Genomic DNA, 22,620 nt, shown 5'->3' with positions numbered 1-22,620 from the left:
GCGAGGGCGAACAGCTGCCCTCACATTCGTGAGCCCTATTCGCACGGGATAAGTATTACCTGGTGACCTCTAGTAATTTGTAATAATCGCGGAGATTGTCTGTGATCTTAATCCCGTGCGAATCGGCCATGTCTGTAATTTGTAAAGTAAAAATTCCCCCGCAAATGACCTACCATATTTCGCCGAACACCGAGGTTCTGTGATAATATTAGTCCCGTGCGAATCGGCATCTCTGTGATTTGGCGAGTCATTTATAATTTTGTCAATGTTTTTTTTTTTTTTTGTCCGCTTTTTTATCCATCTTTCGCGAAGAATGGAGATTGCGTTGGAGTGTTTTGATAGTATTTGGGTGCGGGGTCATGGCTAGCCTACACTAGGGCTGCACGATATTGAAAAAAAAAAAACATTGCAATATTTAGAACATATTTCTGTAAGAATTTGGTGAACGTTCTACGCAATACAACGTGGCGGCGCTCTTAATATATTTGTTTGTTCATTAGGCTATAATTCCTAAAAATAAGTAAATGAAATCTCTCTCTCTCTCTCTCTCTCTCTCTCTCTCTGGTGCTGATGCAGTGACGCGTTCATGTAAACGGCACCTAAAAGCTGTCACTAAGAACCAGCAAAAGTAATGATTCTGAATATGTAAACTATAGCAATGAAACATTTTAATTGTTTATTAATAAACAAGTGTTTTCTGTGTCGGCTGCAAAGATGACGATAGGCTACTGACTCACGATCTTCGCAGTATCCTAGTGAACGCGCTGGAGAGAAATGCAGAGATGGAGAGATTTCTGTAGATAATATATATATATAGGCCTATATATATATATATATATATATATTTTTTACACGTGTGTGAGGAGAGTAGGCTATACGCTGAGTTTCGGTTCATGGATGATAGCGCTGTTCAGTTGAGGCGCTGGCGCCCTCCGTGTCTTGAATGGCTACTTACCACTAGCGGCGCCAGGATTTTGATTGTAGGTGGGCCTCCAGAAAACTGGATGGGCCAGTTAAAACAAGGGCAAAAAAAAATAAAAAAAATAAACGGGTTCCCCTTCATCTCCGTTTCAGCGCTTTTCTGGGCACTGAGGACAGCGACTCAGTAGCCTAACAGTTACCTGAATTTAATGCGTAATTATCATAGGTAAAAAAAAGAAAAGAAAACTTAAACAGGAATTTTTTGTTGCTTTTTTAATACAATTACAATTTCATTTAATTCATTGTTTAGTAAAATTATAGGCCTATTATTTTTAGTTTATTAACAGCAACAACAGCTGTAAAGATGAAGTTGACGATCGCCATATCTCCGTAGTGAACGCGCCTATAGAGAGAAATGCACATCATGGATTACATCTCTGATTATGTAGCATTTCTTTTCGTTTTAAATTGTTAAAAAGACATTTCAAGCTTTCTTAAGATATATTTCATGTCTGTGAGGCCTACGCTGAGTTTCGTTAAGTTAGGATGAGAATGAGATGCGCTCCAGTTCACAAGCGGACGCCTCCATGATTAGGCCTATATCGTCTAATTTGCTTCTTGGTTCCAGGAAATTGGTTGATAATTTATTTAATTAAAATTAAGATACAATTTATACAAAACGAAATTCACTTAAAAAAAGTCTTTCTACAAAACAAAACTTTAAGTGGTCAAAATCATGTCTGACCCACGCCATGTCTCTCGATATATTGCGCATCCTATCTTACTCGTGCGGTTCACTTTTCATAATCAACATAGATGAAAAAATAACATTATAATATTTTAACAAATATGAAACTAAATGAGCTTATTTAATGGCTACAACACGTATAGTAGACCTGCAGACTCTCTATTTGTACAAATTGCTGCATTCATTTTATTCTGAATTTTGCACACATAAGTTGAAAGTCATTTGTTTGTGCATAGCAAAACATATCTGCAACATTTATCAAGTTCACTGATAATTATGCGTGCATTTATTAATTATTATCTTAATGAATAATGAAACAAGGACGAAGCATGTAAACTGCGTTGTTTGTTTAGAATGGAATGGATCGCAAATAGATCCGAACGAAGAAACGTACAAAACCATAGTAGAAAATGGGTGGGCCCAGACCTAAAATGGGTGGGCCCAGGCCCACCCGGGCCCAATGGTAGCGCCGCGGCTGCTACTTACTTATTAAATCCAGGAAATTGGATAATAAAACACTGATTAAAATTAAGATACAATTAGTACAAAACGAAATTCGTTTTGAAGAAAGGCTTTGTGCTTTCTGTTTTAGGTATCTGTGAAAGTTTTAATAAAGCAGTCTTTTAGTGCTGCGTTCAGAGCGGTCGCGAGTCCGTTATGAAGAACGGTCACGTTTTCCTCATAAATGCGAACACGAAAAATAAAAGACAAAATACTTTTTAAAAAAGACAACCATCCACAACTTTATAACACTGCAGTTAAAGTAGGCTACCTCTTTTTGTAGCCGAAATAGCTATAGGCTATCGTAGCTATAGGATTGCCAGTGAATGTTGGCTGTGAGCGGTGAGCAGCGGCACTGTTCCATGTTCCTTACAGACATGTATAGCAGCATGCGGTAAGGAACATTCTTCTGTTTATGTTATATCATACAGCTAGACCTATAATAACGACAAGATATTTCCAAGCAATAGCCAGTTGACATCATATCCGGGAGATATGTCAGTAATTTCGAGTAAAATCACAGGCTTCGTTTATCCCGTGCGAATGCGCCACACGAAATTCAGATGTGGGTGGGTAATTTCTCGAATGCCTTTAATAATTGCTTGTTGTCGACTGTATAGCTGTAGCCTATCTGCTGCATTTCACGCACTCTGTGCCCTGTAACATGGCTGCATTAAACAAAAAAATGTCCAACCCTTTTTAAGTAGCCTATAGGCTACACATTGCATAGCCTATTAGAAAATATTTTGTATATAGTTAGCCTATATAGGCCTAAAATAGTAAAAAAATCTAAGCTTGTCATTTAGGTTGTTATCTGGACCATTAGTGGAGAAAGGCTATCTGCCTTTATGAAAAACCCTGACAAATCGGGCCTTTATACGCCAGCTCAAGGCTGAAGAGTTTATGCATTAACTTTAATGTAATTTCTGACACAGATATGCTCTCATAAAGCAATACTTAGATACTTTTGAATTTAAAATAACAAGTAGGCTAGGCCTATATTTATTTTTTACGGGTTCACCATGACATCAGCCAAGGCAAGGCAAAGCGAGCACAGATGATTATAGCCTATTGAATAAACTTTTTTTAAACAATGACAGCTTATTTGGAAGGTCCACTTGGCTTTGCTCATGTCCACCTCTAAATTCACTCCTAACAAATAATTTCAGTCAACAACATCATTTGTAGGGATTTTTTAAAGGTGTCTTGATTTTTCGACTTCATCAATGTATTGCCTTGTTACGTCAAAAGTACAAGTTTTAGGGGTTACACTTTATTTTAAGGTGTCCGTCCGTGTTACAGTGTAATTATACATTTAAGTGTAATAATAATTAAGATTGTACTTACTATAGGGTTGGCTGCATGTAATTAAACACTATTTATAGTAATTACTAACTATGTATCGTGTGTGTGACAAAGACTGAAACATTTTTTTTTTTACCTATGAAAAAAGTTGTAACTGTGGATTGGCCAAAATTAAAATTAAAAGCCATAATCCTGTTCCAAACGTTAACCTTGACAGAATTAAATCTCTTAGAAGTCCTAACATGCACGGAATAAGACCAGACCGACCAGATTATAACTCATAGGCGTAATTCTATGGGGGGACAGGGGGACACGTCCCCCCCAATATTCAAAGAAGGACAATTTGTCCCCCCCAATATTTGATCATACTGTATGATTATGCGGGCAATATCGATGTGATTGCAAATATGTCTTTCTTTCCAGCTCCGAAAATATAAAATCCCGGCCGGTCCATTTCCCAAATCCATTCGACTGGCCTTACACTATACAATAACAAAACCTATTTCTCCTGAAATCCATGTCATGTTTTCCCTATACCTTTAGTAGCTCGTGCACCGTGATCAGTGAGTTAGGAAAAACCAAACAGAAGAAGAGTTAGGAGCGCGAAATCTGACAGAGCAGGTGACGGCGGTGTCGTCTCACATGGTGAAATTTCATATGGCAGGTGACGGCGGTGTCCTCGCAGAGAAACCGAAGTACAGTTGTAAATTTATGTTTCCATTTATGGGTATTGCCAGAGTTTTTCCTGCATAAAGAATTATAAGGCGGCTGCCTCCGTCAAATTTCGTGCCGCCTCCGGCTCTCGACAAAACTCGGACAGACAGTCACATGGTCAGATACACTTTCCCCACCGTGATGGTTCTGTTGCGGTTATAAAAATATTTAAAATAATCTAATTTAATACAGTTATAATTTTTCAATGTAAATTATTTAATTTGATTGGTAACAGCCTAGTGTCTTATTATTTTAATTGGATATATTTATCAAATTTAAGAATTTGAAATGAAAGATGGAGCATACAGTTAATAAAATTAGGGGGGAAAATGCCCTTTATAAAGGTACAAAAAACTATTCTGAGTGTTTTCAAACAGTAATGTAATGAAAAATTGACCATTTGAAGTTTGAAGGGAGTAAAGCCTCTGTTTAGGCTATTAAGGAAATATAATTTTGCCAAAAGAAGAACTTTTATTTTAAATAAATGTTCATTTTAAATCAGCATGTCAGTGTGATATGTTACCATATTATCATGCTTAACACTAAGAATTTGAATAATTGTAATGTGATGATCAGATGCAGATATCTAAATCAGAGAATATCATAGGTTCGGGCGGTTTGCGGGTGGATTATTTATTTTTAACAGTGGATTCGGGTGACTCAAAGTGCACCAGATTAATGAATTTACCTTTAAAATGTACAAAATTTTCTTCCGGGGGAGCATGCCCCCGGACCCCCCTAGAGGTACCAAGTACACAGCTGTCCCCCCCAATGTGTGATTGACAATTTCGCCCTTGTTATAACTGACCTGTCAACTAAAATATAAATCTGTAATAGATGAACCACATACCCCGTTAAAATATATAGCTTTCATTACCTCAGTGTAAGTGCAAATAATTCAGTGCAAACTGTCGAGACAGTGTTTCCCTCACGTCACGGAGAGATTCACCGACAGACTTTCCGTTTCTAACGACTAGGTATGACTATAGGTAAATACACAGGCTATTATAAGCTGTTTAAGCCACAACTGGAGAAGTTTGTAGCACCTGCCTCTCAATACCTTCGTCACAACAGACTTTGAAACCGGTGAAATGGATTTAGTCATAAGTTTACCAGATGTATATCGCACGAGCATTTAATAGTGTTCATCATTTGCTCTATGCAAAAAAGAAATAAACGGCTGTTCTGTAGGCCTACTACACCACCATTATCACCACTTTGATAGTTATTTCTTGAAGCTTATTGTCAACTTTAAAAGTTTAGCACCATAATAGGCCTAGGTTGTTAAAGTAATGCATGAATACTTTTGGTATTTGTAGATTTCTCTTTATTTCAAAGCAGCATTAAAACACAAGGCGATGTGAAAGTGTAAAATGTTTATTTAGATGTTTTATACTGTGCAACAGTCACAATACAATAGCTGTCAATAGTCTACAATCGACCAATAAGACAATGAACACTGAAGACATCAAAATCTTGTCCAGAAGGAGAAGTTGGGGGTAGGCTATAACAGTGGCTGTTTGTCTAATGACAAATTCATGTATGTAATAGCTTGAAAAGCAGTCTGAAAGATATGTGTGCATGCTTTACAGGACTTGAGCATGACCTCGAGACCAACCTGACGGCCCGAACCGGCACAGTGGAGCATATCGTACAATAACTGCAGAAAACTAAACTTGAAGAACTTCTAATAAAAATGATTAAGCCAAGTAGAACTTAAAAGTTTCATTTCTTTATCCCTTTGAACACGCAGTTCTAATATAGTCTTTTGTCATTTAAATTTGAACTATATAGGCCTATGCCTTTCTTTGATATATTAAAGGCAAGAATATAACAGGAATGTTCAGTAGCCTAACTACCCCAGAAAAGGCAAACTAAAATCAAAAGTAAATGTTTTTTTGTTTTTTAATCATGCTTTTAAAGAACATTATAATACACATGTAAAATACAAGCAACAGATAACGCAATTTGTTTAGGGAAAATGTAGTGTCCGAAAAAATCCAAACAGCTGGAAAAAACATAACACATTCAAAGCAGAAAAATATAAAATAGTGTTGATAGGTTTGTATAACGGAGTAGCTTTTCTTTATGAATGGACCTCGCTTGTGACTGTCTGTGGGTTTGGTTGAGGCTTTATCCTGCTGCTTGTCCTCTGTGTCTGTGGGCAGAGGGGCACAGGACGGGATATCCCGACCTCTCTCGGACAACATGAGATTCAAGTAGCCTACTCAGTCCCAGAGGGACATGCTCTAATCTGCCAGCTGGTAGAATGAGTATAGATACTGTTCGTTATGGTCACATCTAAAAACACAAAGACATATGGTGATCACAAAATCTTATTCTGTTTCATTCTTCCCATATTTGTAGCTATAGTACTGTCCAGTAAACATACTTAAATGGTACACTCCAGCAGCAGGTAATATTGCATCTATGTAGCAGGTGAAGTATCCATTGGCCATAAGAGACATATTATGCAAGCCCTGAGGACCAGGGTTCCCACTAAATGTAATGAAAACCATGGAAATGTTTTCTTTGCTCAGATCTGGTATGACTGGAAATATAATCAAATATACAAGGGATTACATTGCATTGCTTAGATGATTTTTGAGAAAATAATATTGTATCTTGTGTCCAATTCAATTTAAATCAATTTAATTAAAAGCACAATTGAATTACAAGCAACTTAAATTGCACAAGGGTTGCTATGACAAGGCTGACAATAACCTGAGACTTCCATGAGGAGGGGCTTTCCAATCTGCACCCTGTCAATCAAAGCAGCTACAGTGGCATCACGAACAGAAGGCCCTCTGCTGCTGTACACTGCCAACCAGCCCGTCTCATTCCCATAAGGGACAAACTCAGAGGAGAAGCATCTGTAGGCAAATCAAAGCCAGACATGCTTCTCAATACAAAACACTGAAACTCACAATCAAAATAATGTATATCTAGATGCTGACTTTTTTCTTGGATGGTCTGAACTAGACACATTGTGTAAGTGAGGGGCTCTGAAAACTGATACAATAAAGTGAAAGAATACAGCATCACAGAGATTACAGACTTCTGATTATAGTTTTGTCTTATTGTTTTGCCCACATGTTATTTCACTGTTGTTTAACAATAAAAGACACATTGCTCAACACAACATTTCAAGCAAGTATCTTTACAATAAATACAAGTGAATAAAATCCAATCAAAATGCAACTTTGCATATACTTTTTTTTTATTGTTGCATAAAGCAGAACATTTTAGGCTAATTCTTAAAATCTTTCCTATATTCCTAAATCTTTCAAATTAATTTAATAATGCATTGTATTTTAAGGAGTATAACATTGTAGATTTTTTTTGTTTAGTTTTTTTTAATATATATTTGCATTTTATTATATTTTTATGTTGTAACTGTTTGTGTTAATTAATTGAATAAAAAAATTAATTGTATTGTGCTGTTATATTGCCTACACTTCCATTTTTGTCAAGCGTTCATGTAGGCTATGTAACTTAATATGTTTTTATAGCCTTGTTCAATTTTTTTTTAGTTAAATAAAATCAATGTGGATATTATCATATTTAGATTTATACTAGTTCATTATTCATATTTTAAGTTACCTGACAAAACATTTTACAGTGCAATTCACTTAGTGAATAATGTAGGCTAGATAAAGTGTAGTTTTAAAAAAGGACTCTTACCCTTCACTGAAACATGGCTTGGAACATAGTGGACGCTTCGATTCTTGATGGTTTTCCAATGAGCTACAGTTGTTAAATCCAAGGTACAATTGAACAGCTGTAAAAAGTGTCATTTGATATTATAAACAAATCTTCGTGTAAGAGTTTCATCAAGGCCTTATTTGTCACGTGCAATTTCAGAGTTGCTACATACCATATCCCGAGTTTCCCTTAACATGCATGAGAGCAAAAATAAGTAAACAAAATACGGTCCTACAGAACAGAAACATCTTATCAAATGAAATGTCTCTCGCCGCTATCGCGAACGATTTCTTTGTCTCGTTTAACGGATGATGTGAATCAGTGGCGTCATGCCCATTCAAAGTGAGCTGGCACGTGCCCCCTCAGATTTTTCCTCCCTGATAATTTTTTTGTCACAACTTTATTCCTATTATGCTCCATAATATACCAGAGCCTATAACGACTCAAATGTATTCTTCTGGATGTGTAATAAATCGGTCAGCAATGCATCAGCCCGCCCCTTTTTCCTAATATGGTGTCTGTGTATATCAAATTTAGAGCGCTACGCGCATAGCGCTCTAGAATCTTTGCTGTGTATGTTCAAGCAACTCACTCGTCTCGCACGTTGAGCTGGCAATGTTTTACAGATGGTCTTGAAGTGGTAAGTGGGCAAAGCAACAAATCGGCATCGAATTAGTTATCGGATGATATTAAAAGGTAGTGGGATTATTTGTGGTTGACCTGGAAATTTTAACTTGATCAAAAAGTTATGGATTTGATATTAGCTGCGAATTCAGAGCATTAGGCCTAACTTAAGTTGTGTCAGTGTAACGTTATCGATAGCTAGCCTAGTCTAACCGTAAACTAGTTGGCTAACGTTACTGCCATACAAAGCCATAGTAACGTTATCTGATCGGTTTTGATTACTTTTTTACATTTCTGTCAAATATTAACCATTTTCAAATAAACGGGGTAGTGTTAACCTTATTCAGCACTGAAATCTGTCAAACTTCTTTCAAAGTCCTTCATCACATATTAATATTAAAATAACTTAATTTCAGAGCACCACAAAGTCAGACCTCAGCACCTTTATGTAGCCTACCTTTAATGTAAGATCGTTCTTAGGGCACATACCAATTATCATAACATAAAAACTGCAATTTAAAATCATGTGTAGTAGGCCTAAGTGTACAGTAAGTGTGTGTGTAAACATGCTTTAATGAAGTAGACTTCAAAAGCTTTTGAATTTGAGCTTACAGTTCTTTTATCAACCTGTCTTTTACATAAACTTACAAAATAGATACTTTAACTTAGTCCTCAGATAGAGGAGGGTTGCTGCTAGCTCCGTTAAGGTATTTCTGTCCCTCCCAAACTGCATTGAAATGGTATGTTTAGCAGCCAGAATTAAAAAAATTTCAGGGGGAGAAACCCCCTGACCCCTCCTAACATGATCCATATCACCCGTCAGAAAACAATTGCAACGTCTCAGATTGTGCAGTATTTTATTCATTGTCAGGGCTCCGTCCTTTAGTACCAGCATTGTTCACAGAACAAAACAAAAAAATCACAATATTTTATACAAGTAACTCTACTGAAATACTGCAGCCTTAAGCATGACTCTTGACAGCAATAGAAAATAATGAACACAAATATTCAGCATAAAAAACACAAGTTACACTGTTCAAATAAACTGATATGTTTGAACAATCATCTGATCACCGATGTACACAATCAAAACTATCCCTTCTGACAGATAAACTACCTTTTATATTCATTTTACAACTTTTGTGCTTGAGAGAATTAAGAAGGTGCTCAGTATGAGTGGTGTGCCTGAATCATGTCATCTTCCAACATCATGGAAGTACAGATTGGCACACAGACAGAGGATGATAACGAGACCAATGGAATAATAAATCAGACCACGGAACTTTGCATCCAGATCACCTTGACGATACCAGAAAATCTGCAACAAACAGAAACTTATTTTTAAGAAATGATATACACATTCATTTGTACTACAGTATGTGCTGTAGTGTGTGTATACACACACACACACACACACACACACACACACATACATACATACATGTATAAACTTACCAGCACCAATACAGAGGAACAGATCATGAGGATGCAGACAACAAAAAATATATTTAATGCTGTTGGAGGAGGAGTAGGGAAGACAAATGAACTGATGACAGTTACCTGAAAAAGAGGATAAAATAGAGTACAGCTTGCAGTTTGCGGTTGGATGCAGTGATCAGTAATCAGTCATTGCAGATATATGTAGGGCCAACACCATAAAAACTTCTTTTTTTATTTTTATAAAAGGATCCTTCAATTCATTATGTAAGATTTAGATAGCCAAAACACTACTGCAAATACTTTGTGTGTGTGTGTGTGTGTGTGTGTGTGTGTGTGTGTGTGTGTGTGTGTGTGTGTGTGTGTGTGTGTGTGTGTGTGTGTGTGTGTGTGTGTGTGTGTGTGTGTGTGTGTGTGTGTGTGTGTGTGTGTGTGTGTGTGTGTGTGTTAAACCCTACGTTGTGGAGACAAAATGTACTGGACATTTTTTGGTCCCCACAAAGAAAACAGCTTATAAAAATGCAGAACGTTTTCTGTGATGGGGCAGGGATATGGTTAGGAGATTGAATACAGTTTGTATAAAAACCATTAAGTCTATGGAAAGTCCACATAAAAGAGTGTGAGTGTTTGGCCGGTCTGACACCACTTTAAAGCGCTAGTTTTAGGGTTAAGGATAGAATTAGGGTTAGGCACTAGTTGTTAAGGTTAAGGCTAGGGATTGCATGAATGTCCTCACAAAGATAGCCATACAAACGCATGTGCATGTGTGTGTGTCTGTGTGTAGTCACCAATACTCACTAGGAGTAAGAGAGATGCGAGTCCACCTAAAGCCAGGTTAAGAACTGTGTGCTTAAAGAAAACAGAAGTTGGCATGAACAAATACAGGCGCTTAAGTTGTCAATTTAACTAGTTATTTTTACTAGTCAAGTCAAGTCAAGTTTATTTGTATAGCGCTTTTCACAATACAGATTGTATCAAAGCAGCTTCACAGTATTAAATTTAAATAATACAACAAAGTTTACTTCAAGAGGAATTCACTGACCGACAAAATCAAATCAAATATCCCCAAAATATCCCCAACTGAGCAAGCCAAAGGCAACAGTGGCAAGGAACCGAAAAACTCCATCAAGTGACCTAATGGTGTCCTAAAACTCCATCAGGTGACCTAATGGAGAAGAAAAAAACCTTGGGAGAACCCAGGCTCAGTCGGGGGCCAGTTCTCCTCTGGCATTTATGAGCTAGAGGCCGGATTGTAGTTTGAACTGTGGGATTATATGAATGCCTGGCTGAAGAGATGCGACTTTAATCTAGTTTTAAACTGGGAGAGCGAGTCTGAGCAACGAACAGTATCAGGAAGACTATTCCAGAGTTTTGGAGCCAAATGTGAAAATGCTCTCCCTCCTTTGGTGGTTCTGAATATCCTAGGTATGACCAAAAGCCTTGAATTTAGTGATCTTAAAGAGCGCGATGGATTATAGGGCGATAGAAGATCCGTTAAATAGACTGGAGCTAAGCCGTTTAGGGCTTTATAAGTCAGTAGCAATACCTTGTAATTAATACGGAACTTTATAGGTAACCAATGCAGTGATGATAAAATCGGTGTTATATGATCATATTTTCTTGATCTCGTAAGAACTCTAGCGGCGGCATTTTGGACTAACTGTAGCTTGTTTATTGAGGATGCAGGACAACCAGCTAATAAGGCATTACAGTAATCCAGTCTCGAGGTCATGAATGCATGAACTAACTTTTCTGCATCAGAAACTGATAGCATATTACGTAGCTTAGCAATGTTTCTAAGGTGGAAAAAGGCTGTTTTTGTAACATATGAAATATGATTTTCAAAAGACAGGTTGCAATCGAGTATAACACCCAGGTCTTTTACTGTAGCGGATAAAGTAACAGGACATCCTATGATGTTAAAGTTGTATTGTGCGAGGTTTTGTGGGCGGTTTTTTGAACCGATAAGTATTACCCCTGTCTTGTCTGGATCTAATAAAAGAAAATTACGCGTCATCCAATCTTTTATATCTTTAACACACTCTGTCAATTTGGAAAATTTAGCGTTTTCATCCGGCCTTGATGAAATATATATTTGAGTGTCATCAGCATAACAATGGAAACTAATTCCATGTTTCCTTATAATATTTCCAAGTGGCATCATATATATTAAAAATAACAGAGGGCCTAATACAGATCCCTGCGGCACTCCATAGTTTACTGGAGTTATGATCGATTTTTCTCCATTTAAATAGACAAAATGGTAGCGGTCAGATAGGTATGATTTGAACCAGCTTAGTGCTTGTCCTTGAACACCAGTATAATTTTGTAGTCGATCTAAGAGTATTGTGTGATCTATAGTATCGAACGCAGCACTAAGATCAAGTAAAACTAGTATTGAGATACAGCCTTGGTCAGAAGCTAAAAGTAAATCATTTGTGATTTTAACGAGCGCAGTTTCAGTGCTATGATGCGGTCTGAATCCAGACTGAAACTTTTCATAGATATCATTTTGTTGCAAGAAAGAGCCCAGTTGAGCGGACACCACTTTTTCTAATATTTTAGACATAAATGGAAGATTTGAAATGGGTCTATAATTTGCTAGATTATTATGATCTAATTGCGGTTTCTTAATGAGAGGTTTTATAACTGCCAGTTTAAATGTTCTTGGAACATGACCTAGAGATAAAGACGAGTTAATAATATTGAGGAGAGGCTCTTCCACTACAGGTAACACTTCTTTCAGTAGTTTAGTTGGTATAGGATCTAATAAACATGTTGTTGTTTTAGATGAAGTGATAAGTTTCCACATCTTTCCGCCAGCAACATGGAGGACTTCAGCACACGCACCGATGGTGCGGACAACACGCTGTTTGGAGAGACTTTAACGCGGGTGAGAGAGGCAGCTTTACAATATTTAAAGTTCTGGTTGGCATGTTTTATTTGCATGCTGAAGTCCTCCATGTTGCTGGCGGGACTGAGAGGGATTCTGGTCATGAGGAGCGGATCATCTCCACATCTTACTACATCTTTCCATATAGGCCTATCCAAGTTCAGATTGTGCATACTCATTTATCCCTTTAATTCTGCTTCATAATGTAACACCTGCTCATGTGATTGTCTGACTTAAGCAAGTAAGCAATTAAAACCTATCTTTAAAAAAAATCATGTTTCTTCACCGCTGCTACTTAAACACTTAAAACTACTTTCTTTACTGGAATATAAAAAATAAAACATGCCAACCAGAACTTTAAATATTGTAAAGCTGCCTCTCTCACCCGCGTTAAAGTCTCTCCAAACAGCGTGTTGTCCGCACCATCGGTGCGTGTGCTGAAGTCCTCCATGTTGCTGGCGGGACTGAGAGGGATTCTGGTCATGAGGAGCGGATCATCTCTGAACCACACAACCTTCTGCACTCATGATCAGGCCTGAAAGGCCTTTCTCATTTCTCCACAAGCATAACATTCACTCATGCCTCTGGCCGAAGCAGCACAAAGGGAGTTATTTTATATTTGATCTTTTAATGGGACATAGGAAAACATTGTTAGAGGAAATGGTCATGAGGTTATTTTGTTATGGGAAATTACAGGAAATAATTTGATGGGTAACTTGCAAATCTTACATTTCAATTTATAAAGTGAAAATGGCAATTATTATGAATGAAACGGACGGGGCTTAGTGGCCCAGATGGGTTCTCTGATTTATGAGTGTCCAAACTTGGTCCTGGAGGGTCACTGTCCTGCAGAGTTTAGCTCCAACATGCCTCAACACACCTGAGACCTTGATTAAGGTTCAGGTGTGTTTAATTGGGGTTGGAGCTGAATTCCAGGAGCAGGATTGGACACCCCTGCTCTAACTCAGGTTAGATGGGTCGAAATTATCATAATAATCATCGCTTCAATGCCATTCATAAATCCTCTCCCATTGAGTCATGGGATAGTAGAGTCTCCATCATATGCACACTTCATGAACTCCCCGGATTGAGAACTGTGAATTACTGTGTAACTCTTGTCACATCCTGTTTTTCAGCTATACTGTAACCTTTTGTGAGACTTCTACACTAAACAAACAAACAAACAAAAAAACACATTATTAATCAGAATGATTTATTTATTTGATTTTAAACCAAAAAGTAAAAACCTTCATTATTGCACTGATAAACAAGGTGAATACAGGTAAGTAGGACATTTTGACATGGACATTGCTTTAAAATATGCCAAATGGCTAAGGCCTGCGCACAATATAATTTTAAATAGATACATATCTCCATTACATAATACAGTGTAAAAGTACAGAAATATGTAACACAAAAACCTAAGTGTCCGACTTTACTTGTATTCACCGTATTTCCAGTTTAGGTACCTGAACACAACCTTTATATTATTCACGTGTCTTTGCTAGAAAAACAACAATGCATAGGTTTACCAGGATTGTGTCAAATGGTATATTATACATTTAATTCAGATTTGTTATAGCTAGTAGCAAATTGTATATAGCTAGGTCATTTCTTCATTTGAAAACAAATAATTAGTCAAAGAAAACTGAAAGCAATCCCTTTGAAGCAAACAGATCAATGGTCCAAGATGGACAGTCAGTGCATTCAAATGAACATACTATAGATGTTAAAAGTTAAGTCAAGTTGTCATATAAGCTACGACTCATTACATGCAAAAGGTCTCTTAAACCTTTTACTGTAAATCTCAAATATCTACAGCAAAATAATGATATACAGTTGTGTATTTCAAGATAGCCATTTTGAGGTCCGAAGTACAGGAGCTTCACATTGTATTGCAACAAACCAAATCGGTTACATATCAACAGATTGTATGTAGTATTACACATCCTCAACACGCCAGTGGTATGGTCTTCATTAAATGTAGTCACATAAATATTTCAACAGACTAAAGAGGTTTGAGAAACAATCAAATTTTGCGACCTAGAACAGTCAAACCAGGCACTTCAGGCAATTTCTAATGTTTGATGAGACAGGTGATGGCCGTTCAGAGTTCACATTTTGGCCTTTAGAGGCACCATGTTGAGAGACATCACAAAGTTCTCTAGGGTGGCCAGGTATTCCTGAGGATGTGTGCGCAGATGACCTGCATGAACAGACTCTTTCCACTTCTTGATCTCGACAGATAGGCCTCGATTCCTCCATAACTCCACCATCTTCTCCACGCTCTTGTAATCGCACATTGCATCGTTCTCAGAGTAAAAGAAGAGAGCAGGTGCCATCACAGGAGTGTTCCAGAAAATGTTGATCGCCGAGTTAAAGTAGTCAACCGTCTGGTGTTTAAAGACACGGAAGTACAGAAGGCCAGCCGTTCTCACAAGACCCTCCATCCGGGGAAATATGGTTTTACCCAGACCTGGAAAACAAACCCAAAATAATCAAAGCAAAAGATTTCAGGGACAACTAATTCTAGTTCATCAGGATAAATTTATCTCTGAAGTTTTTTAGGCCTTGTGTAGTTTGAATACTTGAGGCGTTTGAAAAGAAATTGGATGTTTGAAAGCTACATGGTTGCAAGTGTTGCTATGTGGTAGGCAGATAAATATACAGACACAGACATACAAATACCGTTCAAAAGTTTGGGGTCACATTAAATTGATCAAAAGTGACAGTAAAGACATTTATTTTGTTAAAAAAGATTTATATTTCAAATAAATGCTGTTCTCTCTACTCATCATAGAATCCTGAAAAAAAATGTATCACCATTTCCACAGCAAAATGTTTTTTCAACATTGATAATAGTAACAAATGTTTTAATCAGCATATTAGAATGATTTCTGAAGGATCATGTGACACTGAAGACTGGAGTAATGCTATAATAAAACTAATATTATAATAAAATATTTATTTTAAATTGTAAGAATTTTTCACAATATTACAGGTTTTTTTTACCAAAGTTTTGTAGCCTTGGTGAGTATAAGAGGCTTCTTTCAATCAAATTAAAAAATTCGTACCAACTTTACATTTTTAAAAAGTAGTATTAATCTCCAGATTGAGTCAAAATGTTTTAAGGTTTTTACAAGCAGAAGTGTTATGCACTGCAATTTACATAAACAATTATGTACATTGTATTTTATTTTTGATGAGGTAGTACCAAACTTTTATTTTACAAGCATGATATTTCTACATCCTAACTTTAGGGATATATAAAGTTTTATTTATATGAGAAGGTATATTGCTTTTAATTAAGTTTGAAATCAAACCTGACAATAAAACATGATACTGTCTGAGTAATCATGTACCCTATAATTACTAGCAGAGGCTGACTGATTTATATAGTCCATGACCCCACATTTGGTCATAGTGCCAACTTCAAGTCTCCAGTACGTTAGTTAACCATCTGTTATGGGGGTTGCTCTACTACAGGAACAACACTCCTACACAGACATATTAAATCACAAACACATTTACAGTGTGAATTTACTTTAATCAGCTTATTTGAATGCAGTATTAGAATGATTTTTGAAGGATCATGTGACACTGAAGACTGGAGTAATGATGCTGAAAATTCAGCTTTACAATCACAGAAATAAATTACATTTTAAAATGAATTAAAATAGAAAATAGTTATTTTAATTTGTAATACATTTGTAATATTGTAGTAGATACCATGAATTTATGTAGCTATTATGTCATTTATTATACATGAAAAAAAATGTGTAATGTGAATGTGAAAATGCAGATCAGGATGTAAGCCAAAACAAGTCAAAAAGTGAAAGATTTGTTTGTACAACTGTAGAGTTTGAATGTTTAACATTATCACTTGAATTTACAGCACAAATAATATACATAATATAAAAATAGTCATAACATGATGCAAGATTCTGATCACACCATCCACCCCAAAGTGTTAGCAGTGCAGACTGAAAGGATTATATATGAACATACTTTACATTGCAATCTCTGTACATACCGTTGGCCATATGGTCCAGTGATCCCATGACCAGGCTGTCGTAGATATGACCCCTGATCCTGTTTGTCAGGCCTTGGTAACGCTGGGTATCTTTGGCCACATGAACAAGCACCTGAGTAAACGTATATCCCCCTATGGAGAAAGCATGGACCAGTAGGGGGCGCTGTGAGAAGCGCTCGCTTTCTAATAATTCCAGCACACGGCCACCGTACTCCAACCCCCAACGGGGCCACAAGAACTCGCTCACTTCGCTTTCCTCTACGAGCACATCAAAGCCTGTGCGAAAGTAAATCTCACAGTACTTGGCAATGGCTTGCGGTCTGGAGCCCAGCCACGGCAGTAACAGCAATATAGGTTTAGGGGGACCAGGTGAAAAGCTAGCCGTAGGAGTCCCATCGACGTCACTGGCGAAGAAGGTGATGCGTTTACTGATCTTGTGCGCAGTGACCCCAGCCATGGGGACCGCTCTGGAACACATGACACCAGGTGAGCTAAAGAAAGAGCACAGTGGAAACAACAGCAGTTAATTTTTACAAAACTTCACAGCTGGCTCCAACTTACTCACGTATCCTCGGCCGCCACAGAAATCTGCCCAAAGACACCTGAATTCTAGAAATCTGCCGCTTCAGGAAAAATCTAATCTTCTGGATGAACGACATGCTGTATTGCCTGAATCCTTGCATTTGTCTGAATCAGTTAAAACAGTGCGTTTCAAAGCCCCGCTCCTCTTAATAAATGCTGTAGAAGTATTGTTCATTGTTTGTTAATGTATTGTAGACTAATGTAGTTAAGTAATGTTAACAAAAGTATTTTTTTATCCTTTTTTTGCATACACTTTAAACATATTCTAGCCAGATTCGTGAGAAATTGTAATCAATTGTACATAATTATTTATAGCAAAATAGCAATAATTCATCTATGCTGATACAATTTGAACCTAAACCTAATTTTATGTATATTTTACCTACTTATTTTGGCAAAAAGGGGAAATGTGTGAGGGGAAATACAATTTTGTTACAGATTAAGCTTTTTGTAAGCTTTCCTTGTTCTAGCTTGTACTATTCAGGGCAATTTTTTAAACTTTGTATTATTAGCACTTCTCGTGATTATTGCCCCTTTAAGATCACTTGTTGCAATTCTCGTTTGTAAGTCACCTTAGGATAAAAATGTATGCTAAATAAATAAATTAAATGTAAGTGTAATAGGCAATAATACATTTAAATGCAATAAAAATTAAATAAAAATAAATTAAGGTTTTGTTTGATTCAGGTTGTACAACATCATTTGACTTCATTTCATACCAAGTATTACAAAACACCAAGAAAGTGTGTAGATGTCAAAATTACCATTCTTTAGATGTAAATTGTTTTAAATGCACATTTAAAAGCAGATTAAAATGGTCTATCAAAAAAAAAAAAAAAAGATCACAAACACATATTAACACACTTACCGTCATAAAGTAAAACTCACAGTCAGCTGAACAGCTAGTTTCAAACTCAAAAGTGATCCGTCCGTACTCACTGCCAGATGTTCCTTGAACAGACATGGGCAACCTGATAGGAACAATACAGACTCATTATTACACAGAGAGCAGAGGTTATGTAAGGAAATACTTGTAATATCAACTCACACAGCAGAGGTACACTGTTTAACCATGCTAGCCACAAGTTTTTAATGAGCTATAATGAACGTAACATGCTGTGGGCGGCACTTGAATAGTGTGGCTACGAGTAGGAGGACAAGTAGCCTACTTGAAGACTCACTTGAATCCAGGCACTCTGAGAGTTAATATGAGATAATCATTATCCGAACGACCTGATCCTGATTGTAAGTGATCACCCGCTACCTCCCAACCTAAAAGACACAAAATGTAGAAAAAAAGATATGAAGGTATCATGCACAAATGTGAAGAACATGTAGAATGTACAGAAAAGTCCATTTGTAATTAGTGACGCAACAGCGACATCTAGCAGCAAAAATAAGCATTACAACCATATGCTGTAAAATACCACAGCATTCTTGTGTAATCTCTCACCATTCAAGCCATCGCAATTGTTGTTGGCCACGTTGAAGCATGATGACTTCATGTTGGCAGGCAGCACGTTCCACCACTTGTACTCAAACCCGAGGACAGGCTCCGTGCCAGCTGGACAAGACTGGCATGCTACAGATGCCACACAATCCATGTTTAATATCTTTGGCTATGTAATTAAAATGATGTGCATGCTTCTGAAATGATCATGTTTCATATGCCCTTCTTAAGATGTTTGGACGATTTATCACCTTTGACTCCATCAGAGTAAGTCCCGGGTGGGCAGGGAGAACAGGTGGCAGTGTGGTTGTTATAGAAACCGGGATTACAGGGTGGACACGGCTTAAGCTGACCAGAAGGTGGCAGTTTTACTGCACCTGCAGCATCCTCCAAACAAATCCGAGGCTCTAGCCACTTATACACGACCCGAGTCTATGAGAGAGACAGCAGCATTTATCTATTCAATTAGTTACTTAAAATATTAATAAAAGAATCATTTCAATTTATTACACTGATAGTTGTTTTGTGCGTGTATATATATATATGGTACAACGAGGCTAAAGGCACACCTTAAGGAAAATAATAGTGTAAGATTGCAGGAAAAAAAAAAAAGGAAGAAAAAAATTGAAATAACATCAAATGTGTGAGGTGGGCCTTTTACCCCACACACGGGGTAAAAGACACACCTGCATGGGGCAAAAGGCAAAGTATATTTACACATATGCTTTAGCTAAAATAATGTGTTTTTAATAATGTCTTAGTTAACACTTGTTCAAAAACAATCACTTTAGCAAAGTTTGTACTATTTTCGGTTTATTTAGATAAATAAATGAATTCATTTAATAAAGCTTTACAGTAGTAACAATAAATATTATATTTTATTATATGATATGATTAATATCATATTTTTAATGATGGCTTCATCATAAATGGTGATTATCTCTAAGGTGGACACCCAACTTGATATGATATTTTCCATTTGCCGACATGAGTTAGACGGTTAGATTCAGATGATAAAGAGCTATTTATTATCATGTTAATTATTGTGCCTTTCACCCCAACAGCAGGGGTGCCTTTTACCCCAAAAACCATACTTTTACATATTCTTCTGTTATTGAAAAACTGTTGCTTTAAAGGGATAGTTCACTTTGAAATTAAATTTTGGTATGTTTTAGCTTACCTCAAGGGCATCCAAGATGTAGGTGTCTTTTTTTCCGCAGTAGTTTCAATTTTGATATTTTTAGGTCAAACCGTTCTTGTCTGTCAGTCATATAATGCGACATCTAGTGTATATATCTATACCCGCCCGCGCTCTCAGATCATTTGGACGCAGCTGTGTTCAAGAGGTAAAAACGATATAAATACTGTTCGTTTTCTCACACAAACCGCTCGTTTCGGGTGTTTGGTGTTTTATGCCCCCAATGGTGCCTTCCAGGCAGCGAGGGGATGGGAAGGTTTAAGGTTGAGGGTAGGGTTAGCTGCCTCTAAGGAGCCATTGGGGGCTTAAAACACCATCGAGCCTCGTTTCGTGTCTTGGGCCATCAATGTGTACTTACGATGGGGAATTGTTTAATTTGGACGATGGGGAATTGTTTTAATTTGGACTCTGTGCATGCTCTTTGAGACAGTGACCATCGACCTGCATTATATGACTGACAGACAGGAACGGTTTTACCTAAAAATATCAAAATTGAAACTACTGCGGAAAAAAAGACACCTACATCTTGGATGCCCTTGAGGTAAGCTAAAACATACCAAAATTTTATTTCAAAGTGAACTATCCCTTTAATCACCTTGAACAAAACTGAAAATCATTAACAAGACCTTAGTCTCAAAATAGTCAATTTTATCGATTCTCATTTGCTACATAAAAAAAACCCATTAAATATTAGATCAAATTAGCGCACAATCAACTTTGCATTGCTATCCGCGATCAAGGCAAGGATCAGCCAAATTCCCAAAAGCATCATCAAAAACGGTTGAGAGTCAAATGCGCCTTTTACCCCAGTACGCCTGTGTGTGTGTGTGTACGTGTACCTTTCCATCCTTATCACAGGTACTGTAGGTCTGGATGTAGTCTTTCTTTGAGCATGGAGGTTTACTTTTGCACATGGCAGAACCTTCTACTGTTAAAATTACAGAAGAATCATATCTCACATTACACCAAGGACAATAACTATAAAGATAATAAATATATAGTTCTAGACATAAAAGAATAGTCCAAACCACAACTATAATGATAACGGCACAGAGAAACAATATCGTTGGCACAACTTTCAGAAGGTTTTTTTTTATTTTTTTTTAGCTCGAGCATTTAAAGCGGCAGACAACAAAGCTGCAATGCACGCTTAGAATAAACATAATATTGCCCGCTGGTGTGGATACTAGTTATCCTTATTAGTGTGAATGGGCAAAACCATTAAAAGTTAATATGATGTGTGAGAGAGAGCATGTTTGAGGATGCCATAAGTGTGGAGGAAGATGTTATACTGGACTGATTATGTTTAAGAGTTTTTCCTAATTGCGGGGTTATTATTACTCAGTCCACATTAGCTATGTGAATCTTTGGGTTGATAGCTAACATATTCGATTTACAATTCATTTAGGTTCAATTCAAAAGTGATTTTTGGAAATTCAGAATTTAAATTAAAAAAAGAATTTAAAAAACAAATTAAAATAAATAATAATTATTTGAATATACAGTGTATAACACACACACTCATATATATACACGTGTTTTTTTTAAAGTCCTACTACAACCACATCTGCATTTTTTAGAAAACAGCCTATATGGTATTTAAATGCCTGTATGAACTTACAGGCGTAGTGCGTTTTTGTGTTGCAAGTTGTGCAGGAGCTGGCCCCTCGGCCAGAGTATGTGTCCCGTGGACAGGGTGCACAGGAGGAGGAGCCTGGGGTGCGACTGAAAGTCCCAGGCTTACATGGAAAACACTCTGAGGTGTACGCCACACCTGAGAAAGAAAAATTACGTCATAATCTTTCAATGAGGAGCATTTTTTTTATTAAAATGGAAAAACATGCACTCCTAGGAAGCGCACCCTCACCTTCTATCTGTATGTTCTTCAGGAGAATTGGTTTGACTGCTTTAGAGCCGAGAGTGACTCCAGTAGTTCTCCAGTACAGGATATTAGTGCCAGAATTCAGGTTAACCTGATCATATGAGAAAGATTTCATATAGATATTACTTGAATACAGTAAAGATGACTTATTTGGGCACTGAGTGTTTTTGAGCAATGATAAACAATTGCAAACTGAAAATTACTACTGTATGTACAATAACAAACTTTTTATTTAGAAATTCACACTTATTCAGCAAGGATACATTAAATTGATTCCATTTCAAATACATTCAGTTCTTTTAAACTTTCTATTCATCCAAAAATTATTAAACAATTCAATACAGTTTTAACAAAATATGTATATTGATAATATTAATAATAAATATGTCTTGAGCAACAAATCAGGATTTTAGAATGCTTTCTGAAAGATCATGTGACACTGAAGACTGGAGTAATGATGCTGAAAATTCTGCTTTGTGTATATTGCATATACACTCACCTAAAGGATTATTAGGAACACCTGTTCAATTTCTCATTAATGCAATTATCTAATCAACCAATCACATGGCAGTTGCTTCAATGCATTTAGGGGTGTGGTCCTGGTCAAGACAATCTCCTGAACTCCAA

The 22,620-nt window shown here is 36.9% G+C and overlaps 1 protein-coding gene, 2 long non-coding RNA genes and 1 pseudogene across 7 annotated transcripts; 1 reads left to right on the top strand and 3 right to left on the bottom strand.

Moving 5' to 3' along the window:
• Positions 1-5,550: 5,550 nt before the first annotated feature.
• On the bottom strand, positions 5,551-8,199 carry LOC309507499. Of its 2 annotated transcripts, XR_014209165.1 has the most exons (5): positions 8,067-8,199; positions 7,874-7,970; positions 6,914-7,062; positions 6,582-6,740; positions 5,551-6,490 (listed from the first exon to the last, which is right to left on the bottom strand). It is a non-coding gene; the product is annotated as an uncharacterized lncRNA (long non-coding RNA). The 2 variants fall into 2 exon arrangements; XR_014209166.1 differs by having other exon boundaries at positions 7,874-8,179.
• Positions 8,200-9,059: 860 nt separating this feature from the next.
• On the bottom strand, positions 9,060-13,420 carry LOC309508199 (transmembrane protein 243-like; annotated as a pseudogene). Its single transcript, XR_014211638.1, has 4 exons — positions 13,234-13,420; positions 10,754-10,804; positions 9,974-10,078; positions 9,060-9,836 (listed from the first exon to the last, which is right to left on the bottom strand). The product of XR_014211638.1 is annotated as a transmembrane protein 243-like (transcript).
• A 624-nt stretch (positions 13,421-14,044) lies between these two features.
• Positions 14,045-22,468, bottom strand: LOC309507368 (endosome/lysosome-associated apoptosis and autophagy regulator family member 2-like). Of its 3 annotated transcripts, XM_082181532.1 has the most exons (8): positions 21,979-22,468; positions 21,733-21,885; positions 20,951-21,039; positions 19,165-19,345; positions 18,917-19,045; positions 18,645-18,735; positions 18,332-18,434; positions 17,173-17,372 (listed from the first exon to the last, which is right to left on the bottom strand). In XM_082181532.1, the coding sequence occupies exons 1-8, from the start codon at positions 22,106-22,108 to the stop codon at positions 17,307-17,309; spliced, it is 942 nt and encodes a 313-aa protein (XP_082037658.1). In that variant the 5' UTR covers positions 22,109-22,468; the 3' UTR covers positions 17,173-17,306. The 3 variants fall into 3 exon arrangements, with proteins under 3 accessions (XP_082037659.1, XP_082037657.1, XP_082037658.1); XM_082181533.1 differs by lacking the exons at positions 18,917-19,045; positions 19,165-19,345; positions 20,951-21,039; positions 21,733-21,885; positions 21,979-22,468 and adding an exon at positions 14,045-15,324 and having other exon boundaries at positions 16,882-17,372; positions 18,645-18,683; XM_082181531.1 differs by lacking the exons at positions 18,332-18,434; positions 18,645-18,735; positions 18,917-19,045; ... (2 more) ...; positions 21,733-21,885; positions 21,979-22,468 and adding exons at positions 14,045-15,324; positions 17,443-17,929 and having other exon boundaries at positions 16,882-17,348.
• On the top strand, positions 18,025-18,303 carry LOC309507370. Its single transcript, XR_014209129.1, has 2 exons — positions 18,025-18,150; positions 18,204-18,303. It is a non-coding gene; the product is annotated as an uncharacterized lncRNA (long non-coding RNA).
• Positions 22,469-22,620: the final 152 nt, after the last annotated feature.

The sequence above is a fragment of the Leuciscus leuciscus genome (assembly GCF_965113295.1).
Source record: "Leuciscus leuciscus genome assembly, chromosome: 10".
NCBI classification, from domain to species: Eukaryota; Metazoa; Chordata; class Actinopteri; order Cypriniformes; family Leuciscidae; genus Leuciscus; species Leuciscus leuciscus.
This window is presented reverse-complemented; position numbering and strand designations above follow the sequence as displayed.

Bases quoted from the DNA above. Each gene is read 5' to 3' on its own strand.
- LOC309507368 (XM_082181531.1), bottom strand. From the start codon at position 17,564: ATGCAAGGATTCAGGCAATACAGCATGTCGTTCATCCAGAAGATTAGA. The intron at 17,349-17,442 runs GTAAGTTGGAGC...CATGTGTTCCAG, and splicing joins TGGCGGCCGAGGATACGTGA to AGCGGTCCCCATGGCTGGGG. The intron at 15,325-16,881 runs GTATGTACAGAG...TTTGTTTTCCAG, and splicing joins ACTGGACCATATGGCCAACG to GTCTGGGTAAAACCATATTT.